The sequence below is a fragment of the Laccaria bicolor genome, genomic scaffold (genome assembly GCF_000143565.1).
Source record: "Laccaria bicolor S238N-H82 LACBIscaffold_15 genomic scaffold, whole genome shotgun sequence".
NCBI classification, from domain to species: domain Eukaryota; kingdom Fungi; phylum Basidiomycota; class Agaricomycetes; order Agaricales; family Hydnangiaceae; genus Laccaria; species Laccaria bicolor.
In genome coordinates, this window is record NW_001889886.1 from 915711 (window position 1) to 932623 (window position 16913).

At 47.1% G+C, this 16913-nt stretch overlaps 8 protein-coding genes across 8 annotated transcripts; 2 read left to right on the top strand and 6 right to left on the bottom strand.

Annotated features, from left to right (window-relative positions):
- Window positions 1-41: 41 nt before the first annotated feature.
- On the top strand, window positions 42-200 carry LACBIDRAFT_299126 (uncharacterized protein; the record flags this gene model as incomplete). Its single annotated transcript, XM_001882099.1, has 1 exon — window positions 42-200. The coding sequence occupies one exon, from the start codon at window positions 42-44 to the stop codon at window positions 198-200; it is 159 nt and encodes a 52-aa protein (XP_001882134.1).
- A 1852-nt stretch (window positions 201-2052) lies between these two features.
- Window positions 2053-4024, bottom strand: LACBIDRAFT_328222 (uncharacterized protein; the record flags this gene model as incomplete). The annotated part of the gene is made up of 8 exons (XM_001882219.1): window positions 2053-2101; window positions 2424-2523; window positions 2576-2750; window positions 2782-2862; window positions 3137-3294; window positions 3317-3461; window positions 3521-3646; window positions 3887-4024. The coding sequence occupies 8 exons, from the start codon at window positions 4022-4024 to the stop codon at window positions 2053-2055; spliced, it is 972 nt and encodes a 323-aa protein (XP_001882254.1).
- A 797-nt stretch (window positions 4025-4821) lies between these two features.
- On the bottom strand, window positions 4822-4986 carry LACBIDRAFT_299130 (uncharacterized protein; the record flags this gene model as incomplete). The annotated part of the gene is made up of 1 exon (XM_001882220.1): window positions 4822-4986. The coding sequence occupies one exon, from the start codon at window positions 4984-4986 to the stop codon at window positions 4822-4824; it is 165 nt and encodes a 54-aa protein (XP_001882255.1).
- A 2581-nt stretch (window positions 4987-7567) lies between these two features.
- LACBIDRAFT_328223 (uncharacterized protein) lies at window positions 7568-9238 on the bottom strand (the record flags this gene model as incomplete). Its single annotated transcript, XM_001882221.1, has 8 exons — window positions 7568-7590; window positions 7673-7683; window positions 7954-8064; window positions 8402-8423; window positions 8645-8674; window positions 8762-8817; window positions 9125-9186; window positions 9236-9238. 8 exons carry the CDS (start codon window positions 9236-9238, stop codon window positions 7568-7570), a joined length of 318 nt encoding a protein of 105 aa, XP_001882256.1.
- Window positions 9239-9327: 89 nt separating this feature from the next.
- LACBIDRAFT_299131 (uncharacterized protein) lies at window positions 9328-10069 on the bottom strand (the record flags this gene model as incomplete). Its single annotated transcript, XM_001882222.1, has 4 exons — window positions 9328-9425; window positions 9493-9702; window positions 9763-9821; window positions 9879-10069. 4 exons carry the CDS (start codon window positions 10067-10069, stop codon window positions 9328-9330), a joined length of 558 nt encoding a protein of 185 aa, XP_001882257.1.
- Window positions 10070-10470: 401 nt separating this feature from the next.
- On the top strand, window positions 10471-12290 carry LACBIDRAFT_328225 (uncharacterized protein; the record flags this gene model as incomplete). The annotated part of the gene is made up of 6 exons (XM_001882100.1): window positions 10471-10577; window positions 10978-11117; window positions 11176-11545; window positions 11574-12058; window positions 12111-12178; window positions 12243-12290. The coding sequence occupies 6 exons, from the start codon at window positions 10471-10473 to the stop codon at window positions 12288-12290; spliced, it is 1218 nt and encodes a 405-aa protein (XP_001882135.1).
- A 237-nt stretch (window positions 12291-12527) lies between these two features.
- On the bottom strand, window positions 12528-13364 carry LACBIDRAFT_328226 (uncharacterized protein; the record flags this gene model as incomplete). Its single annotated transcript, XM_001882223.1, has 2 exons — window positions 12528-12856; window positions 13334-13364. The coding sequence occupies 2 exons, from the start codon at window positions 13362-13364 to the stop codon at window positions 12528-12530; spliced, it is 360 nt and encodes a 119-aa protein (XP_001882258.1).
- Window positions 13365-14002: 638 nt separating this feature from the next.
- Window positions 14003-16661, bottom strand: LACBIDRAFT_328227 (uncharacterized protein; the record flags this gene model as incomplete). The annotated part of the gene is made up of 9 exons (XM_001882224.1): window positions 14003-14320; window positions 14375-14514; window positions 14572-14917; window positions 14949-15123; window positions 15346-15358; window positions 15501-15577; window positions 15645-15739; window positions 16205-16328; window positions 16486-16661. The coding sequence occupies 9 exons, from the start codon at window positions 16659-16661 to the stop codon at window positions 14003-14005; spliced, it is 1464 nt and encodes a 487-aa protein (XP_001882259.1).
- Window positions 16662-16913: the final 252 nt, after the last annotated feature.

Below are 16913 nucleotides of genomic sequence, written 5' to 3' on the forward strand. Positions count from 1 at the left end.
CATTTGGAGCAACTACTGAAACAGTGCTAGAATGTGGAGCAATGGGCAGCATGTGCAAATGGGCATCATGGTTTACACAGCCATGGCCTAAAACAGATGTTTACGCACAGACAAAGGCGCAAAGTGAAATTTCAGATGTGGTCTACGATTATGCAGTTAGCTGTAATATATGCAAATTCACAATTTTTATTTCAGTCTGAGGCATGTACACTTTGCTTCATTTATGCCTTCCAGCTACAAAAGCTGTTGACCTGTGGTGTCATTCTGAATCACTACAGTTTGCACAAAAATCGTGTTTGTGTATGTTGTACTGTGACCCTCAAATCGGGAAGTAAGAGACTGCTTACCAGACGCAACATCCAATAAGGCCTGCAATCTCCTGTGGTGAAAGATGTTGCTCATCATGGGAAACGATGATTCGGGTGCGCATTCTGATGCCTGAGGCGCAACAAACTTCTTTAAATCTTGTATTCTTGTTTACACACTATCATCAAATGTACTCTAGTTTAAGAGGACCTCTTGGTATACCATATTAGATGTAATAGGTTCAGTGACATCATGAGGAAGAACCTTAATATTGTGGCTTGACATAGCCCGTGAAAGTGCGACATAAAGTTGACCATGCACAAACACAGGAATTCAGACATCAAGTCCAACATATTGTACAGACTGTTCCTGTGCCTTGTTGATAGACAGTGCAAAAGCAAGTCGGACAGGAAACTGATGTTGCTTAAATTTGAAGGTCACGTCTGCAGCAGACATCAAGAAAATTCATGGAATTAAAGTGGTCTCTCCATCATGTTCTCCTCTGATAAGACAAACTTCAAGGACTCTATTGTGCATTCTTGTGACAATCATGTGAGTACCATTGCAGAGACCTTGTGACAGGGAGAGGTTGTGAAGGAGAATAACTGGACATCCAGCCTTGAGATTGAGTTCACCAGGAGGAAGGCTGGAAGAATTGATTGACCACAAAAATTCGACTGGGATGTGTTCATTGTCCCCAGGATCAGCTCCATGCCTCACATATCATCTCATCAGCACTGACATACTATTGAACATCCCCCAACATTTGATTCAGGATCTGCAGTACAACTCCTTGCCACAAGGTATCTAGTTCTAGGCCGTAAACCACACATGTTCAGACAGGGAGAAAACTGGATTTTACGTGGTCAGGAAATTTTGTTCAAAAGTGAAATGGGAAAAATTAGGGCTGCACACTGCCTGTATTATGATGGCCATCAGTTTTACGCCTGTAAAATGCTTTTGGTGAAGACAACCATCCTGTTTTTCATGACGGCCATAAGTTCATCAATGGAGGTTGAATGGAGGGTTTAACTATGATATATACTCAAGGTCAGTTGTGGACAATGCACGGAAGTCATTGTTTCAATCATTTCAATCTGAATAAGTACATACACTACAAAATCTACTTATAATACACATATGTGAGGAGGAGGAGGAGGAAGTATGGAGTGAAAAAAGAAAAGGGTACATGTCAGTGGTGGCTGCAGTGGTATATATAGTGCTCATTGTTTAGGGCCAGCTGACTGAGGCGCCCTAGATACCTAGCAATTGAATGCAAACTGATAAGATTACATGCGGAACACATGACCGTCGACTGTGGAAAATATCTTGTGTGGCGTGTCTCAGCCAATCAAAAGACAGTGAAAACACTGTTGTCATATTATAATATGACTAGCCGATACCCGTGCGTTTGCACAGGACCTTTCTTGATAATGCTCATGATTGGTTGAGTTCACTCCCTCAGCTAGGTGCAATTTTTTTTTCTTCTCTAGGGTTGTCATTACAATAGCTCACTCTATCCTGATAGTTGCCCACCCACCCTCTTCCTATTTTCTGAGTATTTACATGTACATTACTGTAGGCAGACTTAGTTCCCACACTTGGGGACCAAAGGTGGTCATGCCATACCTCGAGTGGAAATATGTCAAATAGCCGATACTGTCCTTTCTTGATAATAGTCATGTACTTACAATGTACTTACTCTGCTGACTCTAAACTCTGCTAACACTTTGTTGCTGTTGCACTTCACGCTCGTGCTGTCATTCCTGAGCCAAAGAGCAGGCATTGGGAGTAGCTATTCAACAAAAAAGAAAAAAATGGATCCATTGAGTGCATGAGTCTTGGAGGACAAAATGATAAATACATTGGTTGGTCTGCGATGCTTGGTTGCGTTGAAGATGGGCTTGTTGGTGCCGGTTTTGCAGAGCGACGGATCTCTTTGAGTTGGTTGCACCTGCTGCCGCCGGGGTGAGATAATTTGATGATTAGCGCCAATGGCCATTTGCGTAGAAGGAGCACAGGGTAATAGTATGTGATTCGGAAGAGGAGTGAGAGGGATCTTAAAAAAAAGGGGGAAGGTGATGCTTATTTTCACGAAATGACTTGATATTACACACCCTATGCCCCAGAGCAACCCTTCTTGCTGACCCTTCAGCGTCAGGTGGATCCGGCGCAAGGTTTTCATCTTGCGTATTGCAGGGATGTCACCTTCTGGGACTGTCTTGCAAGTCATTATTCCAAGTTTCACCATGTATTCATCCTTGCTCACTCGGCAGCTCCAGGTTGGGGTGTCGGTGTTTCAGGTCTCGGTGCTGGAGTTCGACGGCGGTGAGGGCTTGCATCCACGTTCGCGTTTTGTTGACGAAGAGCTTGGTGGTTCCGAGTTTGATATTGTTGTGGTGTATTGAGGTTTTCATCAGTCCTATTGAGTGGCATATGACTTCCTGGGGGTCAATGAAAGGGAAAAATACTTACATATTGTTTGTGGGCACTGGTAATCACCGTACGTGTTGGAAGTTCGCGACTGGAGCACCTCCCTTGTGATCTTGAAGTGTGCTGCAAGGGTCCTAGCAGTCCGAACATTCCAGAAAGATATGGTATGGCGACAGAACAGGAAGCAAGGGCCAAGGGCCAGCAGTTTCGTCAAAGGTTGCAGGCTTGAGGACATTTAATGCATGATTGGAAGAGTACTTTTTTTCTTATTGAGTTGTCCATGTCAACGCAGGTGGTGGGAGAAAAAATGCCCAAATTGGCTCAGCCAATCAGAAGCCAGATTGTCTTGTCTCCCGTGGGAAACACTGTTGATAGATTTCTCTTCTCTCCCTCATACCTCCCGCTCCCTCCTTTCAACCGCGTCCTCCCTCTCCTCCACCTTGTTCTCCCTCCGCCCAACAGCCTCCTCACGTTGCCCAGCTGCCTCCTCACGATATACAATACCCCTCTGCACCTCCCTAACCCTCTCCTTCACCCCCCTCAATCCTCTCCTGTCTAGCCGCCAGCCCAAGCTCACGTTGGTCTAGGGCTTCTTCGCGGGTTGTGAGTGCTATCCGGAGGGCGGTCAAGTCTGAGCTTGAGTCATTTGAGGCGAGAGAGGTGAGGTTTGAGTCGATGGGAGTGAGGGAGGTATTGCCGTGACCAGGTTCTTGGACTTGTTCCTGTTTGACAGGTCCATGATGTCGAGGTGGGTCAAGGTCGAATGCGGTCCATAAGTCACCTCTTGTCTCCCTCTGTCTCGTGCATCTTTCTTCCTCTTCCCGTCATTGTCTTTCTCGTCGATGGCTTTCTCCTTCCCCTTCTCGTCGATGGTATGGTTCGGCCCCCTCTGTCTCTGTCTCCGTCCCTGGATAATTGTGATGGAGCGGTGTCATAGCTTCTTTCTGTTTCTGCCTGTGTGTAAAGAGCAGCACCAGATGTATTTCTCATAACATCATCACCAGACGTATCCCTTGGAACATCATAAAATCTAGCCAACCCCTGAACCCCAACTCCAACCCTGGGCTGGCCTAGAATGATGATGTTTAACAGACCTAGAATCGGTCACCGTCGTCGCAATGCCCTCCCTCTTTCTTTCCCCACTCACACCAGCACTGGGAATAGGGGGGTCTACGAGAAGGTGTTGTCCGTTATGTGGCAGGAGAGTAAAAGGACATGTGTGTTGTTGGCCTGGACGACTGACGCCTAACGGATTGAAATTGCACCGAATGGCGGCACGGAACATGAAGATTCCGTTAGGATGGAAGATGAAGGTAGAGGCGCATGGCGGTATCCAAGCTCATACAGTCCTGCTATGTCCATTGGAGCTTGGGCGAACGGAGGGCCCATACATGTGGACGCGAATGGAGACTCAGAATGCATAAGAACGAATGGCGAACCAGTGCCTGTTGAAGGGAACAAAGACCCCCGTAGAAACGAACGGAGACCCCATAGGTACAAATGGAGCGTGGGACCGAAAATGAGAGTAAATTATGGACTGTCATCTCCTGCGAAAAAGAGTGCGCTGAGTCTTGTTGGTCAAATCCGAATAAGACGCGGAATGTCGTTGGCCTTTAGTCAGAAATAAGACGTTGAGTTCGGTTGGCTTTTATTCGGTGAACATTCACCCCCCCATTTCGATTGGAAGTAGAATCGAAGCTGGTGTTCTTGCTCCTCCTCCCCACATCAACGCTAAAAGAGTTGGAAGAGGAATCGTCATCTTGTAGAGAATGAACGGGGAAGCTATGGCCCGACTCGAACCCCGCCTCGTCGGATGTTTTGAGACAGGGAGCGGGAGGTGGAGAGGGGGTGGATGTGGTGGGTTGTTGGTAGTTCGGACCTTTGATTCCAATCAGCACTAGGTAGAAACAAAACCAAGAACAAGAAGAACACATACCTCTCCAAATCGCCCCCCTTCACCACATTTGATGAGAGCTGCTGCGCAGTAGTCACGACGGAGACCTTGAAGGCGGAACCGGCAAAGACCTGGGTTCCTCGGACGTCAAGCTCCTACTATACCTACACCTGATCTCTCTAGGGAGCTTATATTTCGTTAGGGACACCTGACCACTCGGCGAAGGCATAGATGGGACGTAGTGGTGCTGGTAGTATGGACCTGGTGGTGCGGTGAGGAAGAAGAGCAGAAAAGGATGACTGTGATGTTGTTTTACGGCGTAGGGGTGTGTGTTTGGTTTTACTGTGTTTCATGAGGGTTTGGAGATGACGATAGAGGTAGAATCCTTTGTGAATGAGCTGGTCTGGGGGAATGAATAGGTGGATGTGGAGGATGTGCAGGATCTGTTCGGCGGACGGCGGTGGTTGTGAATCTGATGTCAAGAGTACTCAACGTTCAACGCCATGGTTTTGACTTGCGATTCATTACAACCAAGTTCAACTTCAAGTTGTTGTGATCAGCGCTCACTGTCACGTTGTTCACATCCTCTTTGCGCCATGACGTCAATGTGTGCCAACGACCTCTCCCTGACTGGAGAGGCGCCCGCATGCCTGACTTCGCAAGGCCCGTTGAACAGCCATGGAATTTTATAGGCATGGGTATGCGTCATACCTGCACTCAAACGTTAATAACTCTCTTCCTCCCAGGCTATTGTGTGGTGTCTGGAACCTCCAATAGCCCGATTTGGGCTACTAATTCTGAAAGTGGTAATTGTTCACACAGCCTCCTTCCACTTTAGAATTTAGTACAAATCCGGCTATTGCTGACGGATTTGGCTATTTGTTCACATGGCTTACATCTCTACTCAAAAATTCATTCTCCTCATTGCCACATCCAAATGTCTTCACTTAAAGTGAAAAACTGAACCAAAAAATAGAACATTACAATGACAGTCATAATAAACAAAAAAATTGTTATGAATCCCCATCAAAAGGTGCTCAAATTGAGAAAATGATATCAGTCACCCTTTTGAAATCTGTAATGCCACTTGGTTGCCAAAAAATCAAAACCTGACTATTTCAAAGATGGTTCCTTCTCTAAGCTTCAAAATCTTATAATAAACAACTTCTATAGCACCCATGAGCAGTCTGAAATTTATTCTACAAAAATAGGCATAATTGTAAGAAAGAAAAGACTGACAATGTGATTGTGAGAGGAATCCATTGGAAAAAAATTAATGTCAATGTATACAAGTTTCAGAAGCTCTTGAGTCATTGCTGTGTTTCTGCAATGACAAGATGCAGAATTAGCATCAAAAGAGCAGAAAGGCAAATAGTAAAGCAGCATCTGTAGCTGCAATTAGATGTCCATCCTTCAATAGCTAATATATCCATGGCTACATAATATGGGCTAAAATTTTGTATCTCGGTAGTTGCATGGAATTTCTTTTACCACATGCAAAAGCAGGTATGGAAGTTTCAAATAAAATGTACCTTAAATGCACCAGACACTCTTGCACATGAAAGGAAAATTAACAATCAATTTATGGAGTGGAGGAGGATGTTAAATGTCAATATATTCATGAAAGAAAGGAAAGACAGATGATAATTTTCACAAATGTCTTTCTAGAATGGCTGATTGTGCTTGAGCAGGTACTCCTCTCTACCCATCATTCAACAAAATGTAAATAAAGATAACCAATGCCTTGCATGAATATTTTAAGAAGAGGGAGAGCTGACTGGATTAGCTATCAGGAAGAGGAAGGGCAAAAAAATACCTTACAGAGGAATTGAACTCAGCACATCAGGCAAAATGGTCAAGTTTAAAATTTGTTTACTCAAGTCCAATGTAAGCTGACCAGGGCTTGTTTCGCACGCGTACCTTCAGTCGCCGTGTCCGCTGACACGCGACTCTGAGCCACTGCTCAACTACTAGAGCTGCTGCTCACCCAGAGCCGCTGCTCGACTTACACAATCCACACTTGGATTGCAACTAACCTATTTTTAGATTCATCATGGCTGAGGGGTGCAATGAGACGACTCCTTTCCACAAGGCTCTCGTCTCAACACTCACTCCCTCAGCCAGGTATGTTTCCAACTCACTGTTGAAGGCTCTTGCGATAACACATTACTTCATCAACTCAGTATTTTACAGTTGTGTTCTTCATCATATATAGGAATATAGCCATACCTCGAGTGGAATTGCGTCGGAATCAGGCGCGCGCTGTGCCCGATTTCTGACTTTGGCTATCCTTCCTCACATCCATGTCAGGAACCCTCTGCAAACACCCAATAGCCCAAGCGTCATTGGAAAAAAAATAAGGGTAAATTCCACTAGACTAAATGGCTGTATAGAACAGAGAGTAGTGGTCCACCATGGATTGAATTTTTGAATTTTTGATTCTTTTTAAATTTGGTTCCAGACATGGCACGATAGCCTCCTCCCAGCGTACCGTCAGAACTGTATCGTATTGCTGCCTCTCTCACATATACTCTAATCGTGGATTCTCATGACTTGGGCTCCGATACTTTTCCACCCGGGAAGTTGGGAGCTTGAAAGGCCAGTGCATGCGCTGGATGGAGTAAAGGTTTGGTAAAGGCGCAGCTACTCGCTCAAATTTAGAACATCTGACTTGCTCTGGCAGCAAGGTGACAGCATAAGCGCCTATAAGCGCCAATGCCTTGTGGATGATGACCGATGAAGGCATGTTCGATAACTTAGACTCTTTCCCAAGGGGGTGGCGGAACGTGGATCCCGGATATCGGGTTGGGGGGGGGGGGGGGCTCCGCTAGGGGGTCGAAATATTTTTTGTGACCTATTTTAGAAAAGTCCTGCCAATTAGGGCTGCGCGCCGTGCCTGTCATAGATGGGTCGACGGACGGGTCTGACGGACAATTACCCATTTCCGTTTGGGCTTGCTGAACACCCGTTTTCATCCGTCATATGACGGCCGTAACGGGCGTCAGATGGGTCATCGACATATTCTGTAATTTTACCCACAATTAGCTGTACTATTTATTGAAATATATGAAGTGCTTCATTATTAAATTTTGCATATCTCTATCAATGCTAAATGTCTCCAAGCGGGTTAAATTGCAGCTCAAAAACAACCAGAATGTGCTGACTCATTGCAATTGAAACCCCGCGAAAGGTTTATTCATTGTTTTTTCACACCTCGAGCTCACGATTTGCTGTTTGAAGGTGCAAATCTTCATCCTTCGTGCTCTATATCTCTTCTTACATTTATCAGGTACCCAAAAATTGTGAAAAAAATTATATACATTGAAAGGGTGGGCAAACGGCCGTACAACCCGTTTACGGCCATTTTTTCCCACCCGTTTCCGTTCTGGCTTTCGAGTTGCAAGTTTAGGCCGGATACCGGTGTTTGTGGGCTAAAAAATAAAAGAAAAAGAAAAAGAAAAAAGAAAAAGGGAAGAGGAGGAAGGGAGGATCCCAACCTCACAATATCAATACGGCGTGCAACAACTCAAGCAAGAAACCTGAGGAACACTTCACTGAGCTGCGGCAATGTGTCCTGTAGGTGTTTGCGAGCTGTAGGAAAGCGGCATAAAGCAGGATACTGGATACTCGCTTAGATTTGCGAGATCATCAGGGTTTGTTTCCTCCTTTTAGATTTATTTTGCGTTATATAAGCTGGATACTCGCTTAGATTACACAAAAAGATCCTTGATAAGATAGAACAACTTTAGACCCATTCCTTCAGCACACAGCTTGAAGCCCCCTGGACCCCCTATGTATGTAGTTCATAAGTTACAACAGAATTCCAATTCAAGCTCAATCCCTGCACATCTTTTTGTAATAGTTCAAAAAAATGATCATTGAGAATAGTATTCTACACATAGAAAGATAGTACTACACAGATGACTAAATGACTACGATGAAGCAGGGCATGTCGCTGACGTGGCCCCTGCTTCTCATTAGAAAGGTGGGGAGAGAAGCCATCTTGCTCACCTGGATTAATGTGGGCAGCATCATCACAGTCTGGACGACATGGCACATCCATTGATATGCCAGGACATCTTCATCATCCCTCGTCGTTGGGTGTCCTTGTCGTGTGACGTTGCTCACGGCGACGTGGACCCTGCTTGTTTGGTAATGATCGTGTCTCGTCGTGTGCTTTTGTTCTGCCGTGGTTGTTGCATGATTGTGTTGACGTGTCGTGATCATTCATGGTTGTCCGTGGTGGTCAGTTGTTGCTTGGGAGGAATGACGTGGCCATGGCCGCTGTCATTGTCTGGTGGTGGCAGCATGTTAGGTGGGTGGCAGGGAAGAGGTGGGATGGCGGGGGACTCACAATGATAATGATGATGAAAATTAGCATACCATTTGTCATTGTGGTCGCCACTGGTTTGTGTCGGGTTGCCACGTTGCAGACGCGATGGGACCGTGCATCTGGTACTAAAAAAAGGGGGAGGGCCATACCAGACTTACATTTTGGCAACATGGTGCCTGGAAAGAAGGATCTTCATGTTGTGAAGGTGTTCCAGAGACCACTAAGAGTAGATTAGTGAAGGAAAAATAATATTGATATAACAAACCTACCATTTTTCCGAATTCAATAGAAACAGGTGACGAATCCTGTTTCCAACTGCATCCTCACCCAACAATGCCCTCAGCCTCTGCTTATACCCAGTTCATGGAGGCCGTCTGAGTCTTCGACGTGGGCTGTATGTCACTGGCTTGATTTTCGCGCTCCCTTTTAGGCGGCCGCGTTTACTTTCCGGAAGAGTAACTATTGTTGGAAGGTGCGTATTGGGTGCGTATAAAGCGGTCAATGAGCTAGCGGATGAAACAGCCACCTAGGGAGGTTCGAGATGGACTGTTTGAGGCGTATGTGAGGCGGCCGATGGGCTGGTGGCTGATAGAGGGCTTGAAATAAGCCGTGGAGAGTGCGTGGGAAGCGAAAGGTGAGCCAGAGGGTACGGCATTCGCTGCTGAAAGCGTGCAATGGATGGCAGGGGAGGTTGGAATGATTAGCGGAACCAGAGATGGGGGATTTCCCCAAGAATCTATCATTTGATTGAAAGAACGCAAGTAAGTTGAGTAGATCAAAAAGATAGCTTACGCACCTGAGGGGTTTGCAAAGTTATTCTCCATGGCCGCCGTGAATTCTTGTCCAAACCGTGATCTGTTCAAATGTCGGTTGCATCAGCAACGGCGCAAGGAAGAAATATGTGGGACTTACATGCCTTCTGAGTTTCCGGGTGCTCCCAAACAAATTATAGGATGTTTCCCCAGTTCTTTAACGTGTACCGATTGAGAATCCGAGTCCGTCGTAGTCTCTCCTAGACAGCTTCGATATGATGTGAAGTCGTACCTTGGTTCATGATAAGTCCGTTGTAGTTGAGAGAGACGATAGTAGCGTGCAGTGATCATGTGATGATTACATAATTTAATTTTCAAGCTCAATATCCGTATCCGCTATTCTCCACAGGCATCGTCATCCAGCCCAAGTTTATGCCCGTCGATCGACGGCCGTCCCCGTCAAACAGACGGTGCGCAGCCCTACTGCCAATAAGCCAAATAGCGCTGAGAGCCCAAAAAAACTCAACGAACTTTTTTCTAACACCACTCAGGTTCACAAAAAGTATGGCAAAGAAGTAAGTCCCTCTTTTATATATATATTCTAATCCAATACTGTATTGCAGAAAAGCGTCGGGGTTTACGAGCGACAGCAAGCTTTGTTGCCCAAAATATGAGAAATATATTCCTGTTGGAACAGGTGGCAAAGCAAATCTGCAGTGCGCAGCGAGACGGAGGTGCAGCAAGATGTCGCTATGCGTGACGTGATCAATCTTGTCGATAGCGAGGATGCCGGCGCACACGTACCCGCGGTAAAAAACGACTGCAATTGGACCGAGGATGTCACGGCTGTGGGGAGGAAGTCAGTTTGGGGGCAGTGCTATTGAATGCAAAGGAGAGGGTTGCGAGACTCTCTGGGTACGTGAATCTTCAAGTTTTGGAGGTTATCAGTTTGTTTTGCTGATCAACTTCATCTGGCACTTTAGTTTGACACGAAATGTGTGAAGGTTAGCCATTCATCGAAGTTTTGGATGTGTCCGACTTGTATGGATATGGGGGTGAAGCGTCGTCGCACGTAGTAACTCCAAAAAAAATATGTTTTTGACATAGGAACTCGGAAGTTTCCTTTTTTGGGGGGGTAGAGGTGGGGGGGGGTAGGCCGAGGGCCCCCTAATTTGTAATGTGACTGTATATCTAAAATCCACATTCCGCCACCCCTTTGCTCTTTCCTTCCATCGCCCATCTTGCTGACGTTTCAATAGGTGCTGTTTGGAAGCAGCTATGTCTCCTCTGCCCGGTCATGATCATACGTCCAGTTCCACAGCCTCTTCGGACGGCAAAGGGGGTGCAGATCCAGCAGCGAAAGGAGGAAAGTCAACGAAAAGGACGGGTCCTAGCTATGGTGCGCCCTATCCCGAAAGCTCTATTGCTGGCTTGGATGGCCTAATTTACGTGTGCAGTATATTACCGTCTGTACACCAAACTCGGTGCATTTGAATCGAATCACGCCCTCTACCAGAACGACCGTTTCATTGGCCACATTCCGTCGAAATTGTTTGCCCCTCCTCACATGGTCACGTCTTTCAGGCGGACCTTGTGCAAACTTGAGGGCCCCTCGGAGCCCGACAAGGCCCTTGTCTTCACACCGCTCTCAAGCCCAGCACCCAAAGAAGACTCTGCCCACCTATCTCTTTATGGTCCTTCTGGGCCAGGCCTGTCTGAACAAGATCCGATCGCGCTGGTTGTCGAGTCGGAGAAGAGAATCAAGGACGTTACACAGCCAGAGAAGCTCCCGGAACGCTCTGATGATACCAATATCCATTACGGCAAGTTTTGTCGATGTCTCCTACCTAAATAGTGCACTCAGCAGCTTCGCAGTATACTATCGCGTTTACTCAGCAGAAGGAGAAGGAGATGAAGAAAAGGCAAAGACATCCTTTGACGAGAGTGACATATCGTTAGGGCGCATCAACGCCGTCTTCATCGCTCCCCCTCTTACCGCTGGGTCTTTGAAAGCATGCATCACAAAAGCTGAAGGCCTCGTCACACCCGGTCATGCGCTCTACAAGGACATGGAACTCTTCCAAGACATGACTAGTGACACTGCCATGAACGACACCAACATCATATCCTTCCAAGATGACGCTTATCCGGGTAGTGATGAAGATGATCCCGTAGCCCTTGTCAATGCAACCGCCGATACAGCAGCGGATCAAAAGGCTAAGCCTACATCAGATAAAGTTCTCAGTGAATATCCACTAGACACTGCAGCAACAAACTGTGCTTTTCCAGATGGACCAGATCCAAAATTCACGAAACGTGCTCGGGCAAAGCGTGATTGGAGTGAGTAACAGTTCCTGAGATAATCCGATCCTCATCCTAAAGTACCCCATAGCACCTGAGGAAGTAAACAAGTCCACCTGGCTATCAATGATCAAAGATGAGATTGTTCACACAGATGGAGTTGTTCTCCCCATGACGTCCCAGTATAATAACTGTCTGTTTTTTCTATTCTGCTTTTTCACAGATTGTTGATGCTTTATCGGAACAGATATTTATTCAGGATACATGGTGATTAATTCCAAGGGTAAAAAACGCTATAAGTGTCCAATTTGCCCTTGGGTTACTAGGTCGTTATTGATTTTCTTTGGCAGTTGTGCGGAGCTGTGAGTGGTTTCCTCCCTCTATCGGAGTATTTGATATCCACCGTTTGCTAGGTCTTGTTGAATTTATCTGATTGGCGAACATTGGAGAGGGTGCGAACATTGGAAAGGGTGTATGCTTTCGGAATGGGATAGGTCAGGATTTAGGCTCAGAAGGGGTCGATGTACCAAGATCTGTCGATATGTAACACAAGAAACGAGGGCAGACATCCCAACTTGCAACCGCCGACTGTTGAAGCTTCAGAGACTCCCCACTTGGAACGTTCTTCAAGCTCAGATTCTCTCTGATCAAGTGCCCGTTCCCGCTCATCAACAGCTTGCTGAAGTTGCACGACCTTCTCCTCCCTCTCCTCCACCTCCGCCTGCTCCAGTTCCTGCACCTCTCGCTCCCTCCGCCCAACCACCTCCTCACGATACCCAACGCCCTTCTGCACCTCCCCAACCCTCTCCTCCACCCCCTCAATCCTCTCCAATCTAGCTGCCAAGGGTGGTTCATCTTGATATCTTCGCCCCTCAGATGCTCGGCCTCTAGCACAAGACCAAAGCAAGTAGACTTGGTATGTCCTCCATGTTGAACATCGATATCGGGGCTTGATGTGGTCGACTCCAAACGCCTGGAAATATCTGAGGGCAAAACGTAGCCCCCGATCAGCCAAACAGAAAGGCTTGTGATTGAATTTGAAATGATAAGAATGACCGTGACTTTGTTCTTTCAGATTCAGCTTTTGACGTCCTGGAACCGCGCTTCACGTTCCTCTATTCCGGACCCCATATCAGTGACGTCAAGACCGCCCGTATCGCTTGACATCGTGGCCAACAGTTGTCAGTGGTAAGTTGGCAACAATCTTTAAAAGGCGAGCACGCAAAGATAAGTGGTTCAAATGGGCCAGCTTGGGGTGTCCATCAGCATCAATGATGATCGACTCGGATGACTTGCAAGCCTCAGTGTACTTACGAGGACTCGGCATGAGGGACCACGAAGACATTAGGCTTGGCTGGCGCGTCAGACTGTCAGCGCTCTGTTGAGGTTCGATCCGGGACTACTGCTGGCTTCGCCGGAAGGAGGGACGACCATCTATGTAGAAGCCAAGGGCCCGCGTAAAAAGATAATATCGGGGTGATCAGTCCAACTTACCATTCAGGAGAGCTCCAAGACTTTACCCTGGTGCTAGATGCCTTCGTCGTTGTCTAAAATCAGGGTAGTGCCAACCAAGTTGTCGAATTTCCGCAAGGGAGTTCGGAGCTGCCCCTCCATGGCCCCTCCTTTCGTCAGATCCTACTGCCTGCCTGTAAATTGAAAATTCAGTTTGTACCACATTGTCCACCTTTGAAGAAGGATTTCCGTAAATTTATGGACCCCGGAGAGTATTCAAAATGTGAACACGGTGAACGTTGATGCTGGAATTATGTGGAATATGTCGGTAATTATTACTGTAGGAACTGATCTGAAATGATTCATCTGCCCAAACACTCGCTTCGTTTACAACTATACACCATATCCAGCGTGCCCAATCTCCCACACAAGACAGCCCCAACCACAAATCCATCTTCGAGTACGTTTCGCAATTATCTCCTATTCATCTTCCTACGAACACAGCACCTCTCTCCCCTGAAGCACAAGCAATCAAAGAGGGATTCGAGCGGATGAGTACGATACATGATCCTCGGGCTGGGATGGGGAGGATTCCAAGGCCTGCAGCAGATTCGGACTCTGATGCACCTCCACCACCCAGGCCGATGGGAATGGGAATGGCCCCAGGACGTAGCGTTGATAAGGACGCCGACCTCTCGCCTGAGAAATCTGACCAGACGTAACCGCGGGATTGGGGTTCCCCGATGTTGACTGCCCATTACAACGAACAATAGGTAGCTTTGGCTGAGGTGCAGAGGGACCCGGAAGGCAAGTCAGCAGGGTCTTTTTGAGTGGAGACTTCCGTTGCTTCTGTAACCGTTGTCAGAACAAGCGAGATCGAAAAGACAACGTGAAAGCTCTGACTGAAGAACGCGGTTCCCAGATATAATCTGAGCTGTCGGTCTCGCTGTCATCGATGTAGTCGTGGTCATCATAATCATCGTCATCGTCATCGTATTGATCAAGCTCGTCGTCCAAATTTCCAAATGGGCGACGGCGATAAGCTTGAAAGCACACCTTCAGCGTCAGTTATGAAACATGATGAAAGGGGGTGACTATACCTGGGCAACGAGCCGGCGTTGTAGGGAGCAGACCGCGATCTGGAGGGGTCGTTAGAGGCTGGGAGCCGTGATCAAGAGGCGGCGGTTTCCAACCCCTTTGAGGTTGCTCGCTGCCTTCCCGAGGTTTCATCAGAGGTTGGAAGCTACAACCCGGTGGTTCCATACAAGGTCGTAAACCGAGAACCGAAAGTGCTGTTACTCGTTGAAATCCAGGATCCCAGGGTTCCCTTAGAGCCTGAGCACTACGATCCTCGTGAGTATCTGGGTGAGTTCCATGCTGAGCAGACGCGTTTTGGGTGTTAAGCAATGTCCCTCCCCTCCCCTGCTTGACGACATATTCAATACCCTTGAAAGGCGGAAACAGTGAAAGGACTTACCAAAGGAACGTCCAAGTCCAAGTCCGAGTCGTCCGAGATCTCAATAAAGACCTTCTCAACATTCTGTGTATCGTTGACGTTTTGCCTTTGATTCTGGAGCGCATGGTGTCCAGGATCAAATAGACCGTCGTGTAGTGTCGGGCGATCAATGAATCCTTTGTACTTGTCATTACGCCTTCGTCCTCGTTGCAAGTCCAGCGGTGTTCAGGGTATAATCCGTCATAGATATACCGACCCGTAACATAGATGAACGCACATACGAGAGAGTTGAAGAAGATGATGGTGAAAAGAAGGATGAAACCGAGGCAAGCTACCGCCAATGGCATGGGGAGAAGGCAATCGTTCTGTAGATAGGAAATGGGCGGTGGAACAGTGGGGAGAGATAGAAAAGACGTACCTTGAAATCATAGCTGTATAAAAGGGAAAACGAGACAAAGAAAAGATCGTCAAAGGGAGGACGCGATCCTTACATAAGCCATTCGAGACTGACAGCAACCCAATGGTCAAGTGTTGGTCAAGTGTTTCGTTTTGCCCGTGTTCTTGCAAGCATACTATGCAGCTGAGAGTCCAATGTCCCATTCCCCTTGATGTTAATAGGAGGAAGTCCACACTTGAGCAACGCAAGTGGCCTACCCAACGATGACTGTCTTAGAGGTTAGTACGTGTTCAGTAGGATCAGACTACCCCGTAACTCACCCCAATAGAATTTCATCAAACAAGACGTGGGACCAAACAGCAACAGGGAGGGCATCTAGTAACGGCATCGTCGAAGACATGTTTGAGGCGTGATTCTGTGTCAAGTCTGTCAGTAGTCCGAGAACTAGAAGCGAAGAGGGTACATACGTTGAAAAGAGCTAGCCAGCATCGTTGGAGGTCGCGGAAGTGCACGATGGCTGTTTCCTCATGGACTTCGTCGTCGTGGTAACCAAGAAAGGCGGAGGACATTCAATGCCAACCGAAATGGTGGGCCCATTCGAAGTGATATTCTTGACCCTCTTCGGTTGAAGAAAGAACCATTCCAATGCCTTGTTGCATTGTCAGTGAAGGTAGAAAATGTTTGAGTACGGAAGTTGAGTGACCTTCAACTTGTCTTGACGAACTCGCGCAATTTCACAAGAACCGTTTGGAAGATAAAGGGTCCCTTCATCTTTGATCTGGACAGCTGGTGTAAAGAGCCCCATCCGAACAAGTAGAGAATGCTCTAGACGACGATGGTGAGAACTAGGGAGGATGATGAGGAGATTTCGTGAGCTCACGTCATCAGTGAAGAAACAACCCCTCCAACTGAGAAGCCTGTTGTACTGGCCAACGGCTTCGATGGCAGAAAGTCTCTTTTTGGTCCTCCAAATCTGCTTGTATTTCCGCCAAAAGACCGTCGACCTTTGAGAAACGGAACTTCCTGGAGCGTTGTGCAAGGAAAACCCATGTGCGAAGCCACTTCTGAGTGTCTGGGCCTTCAAATTTATCCCAGGATTTGTCTGAAATGGCGACGATAAGGTTACGACGATAAACGAGACTTCGTTGGCATGAAACACACCGTGATTTGCGAGTTTCAGAAGGAATCAGGGTGCTTAGAACAGCTGGTCTTTGCCCTTCTTCAACGATCCGTTGACAAGGGATGATCCAAAGGTCGGGCACGAGAGTATTGAGTTTAGTGACCTTTTCTGAAGAGCCACTCCCTGAGGCTCCGTGAACAGTGTGAGGTAACGCCATTCTCGCATGACAAGAAGACCCGACTGTCAAACGTGGAAAACTTGAAATGCTGAATTATCGGAGGACTTGGTAGTGTTGCAGCACAACCAGATAGCGCGCTTTTCATCATTGAGCTGAGTCTCATCCAGTGTCTAAACATTCGTAAGAGGTGGGTGTGCGAGCAGGATGTAAGATACGCACATAGGGTCCTTTGAGATTGAAGAGAATATCGTTGCAAGATGGGCGAGGAGAACTTCCGACGAAGCCATGGGG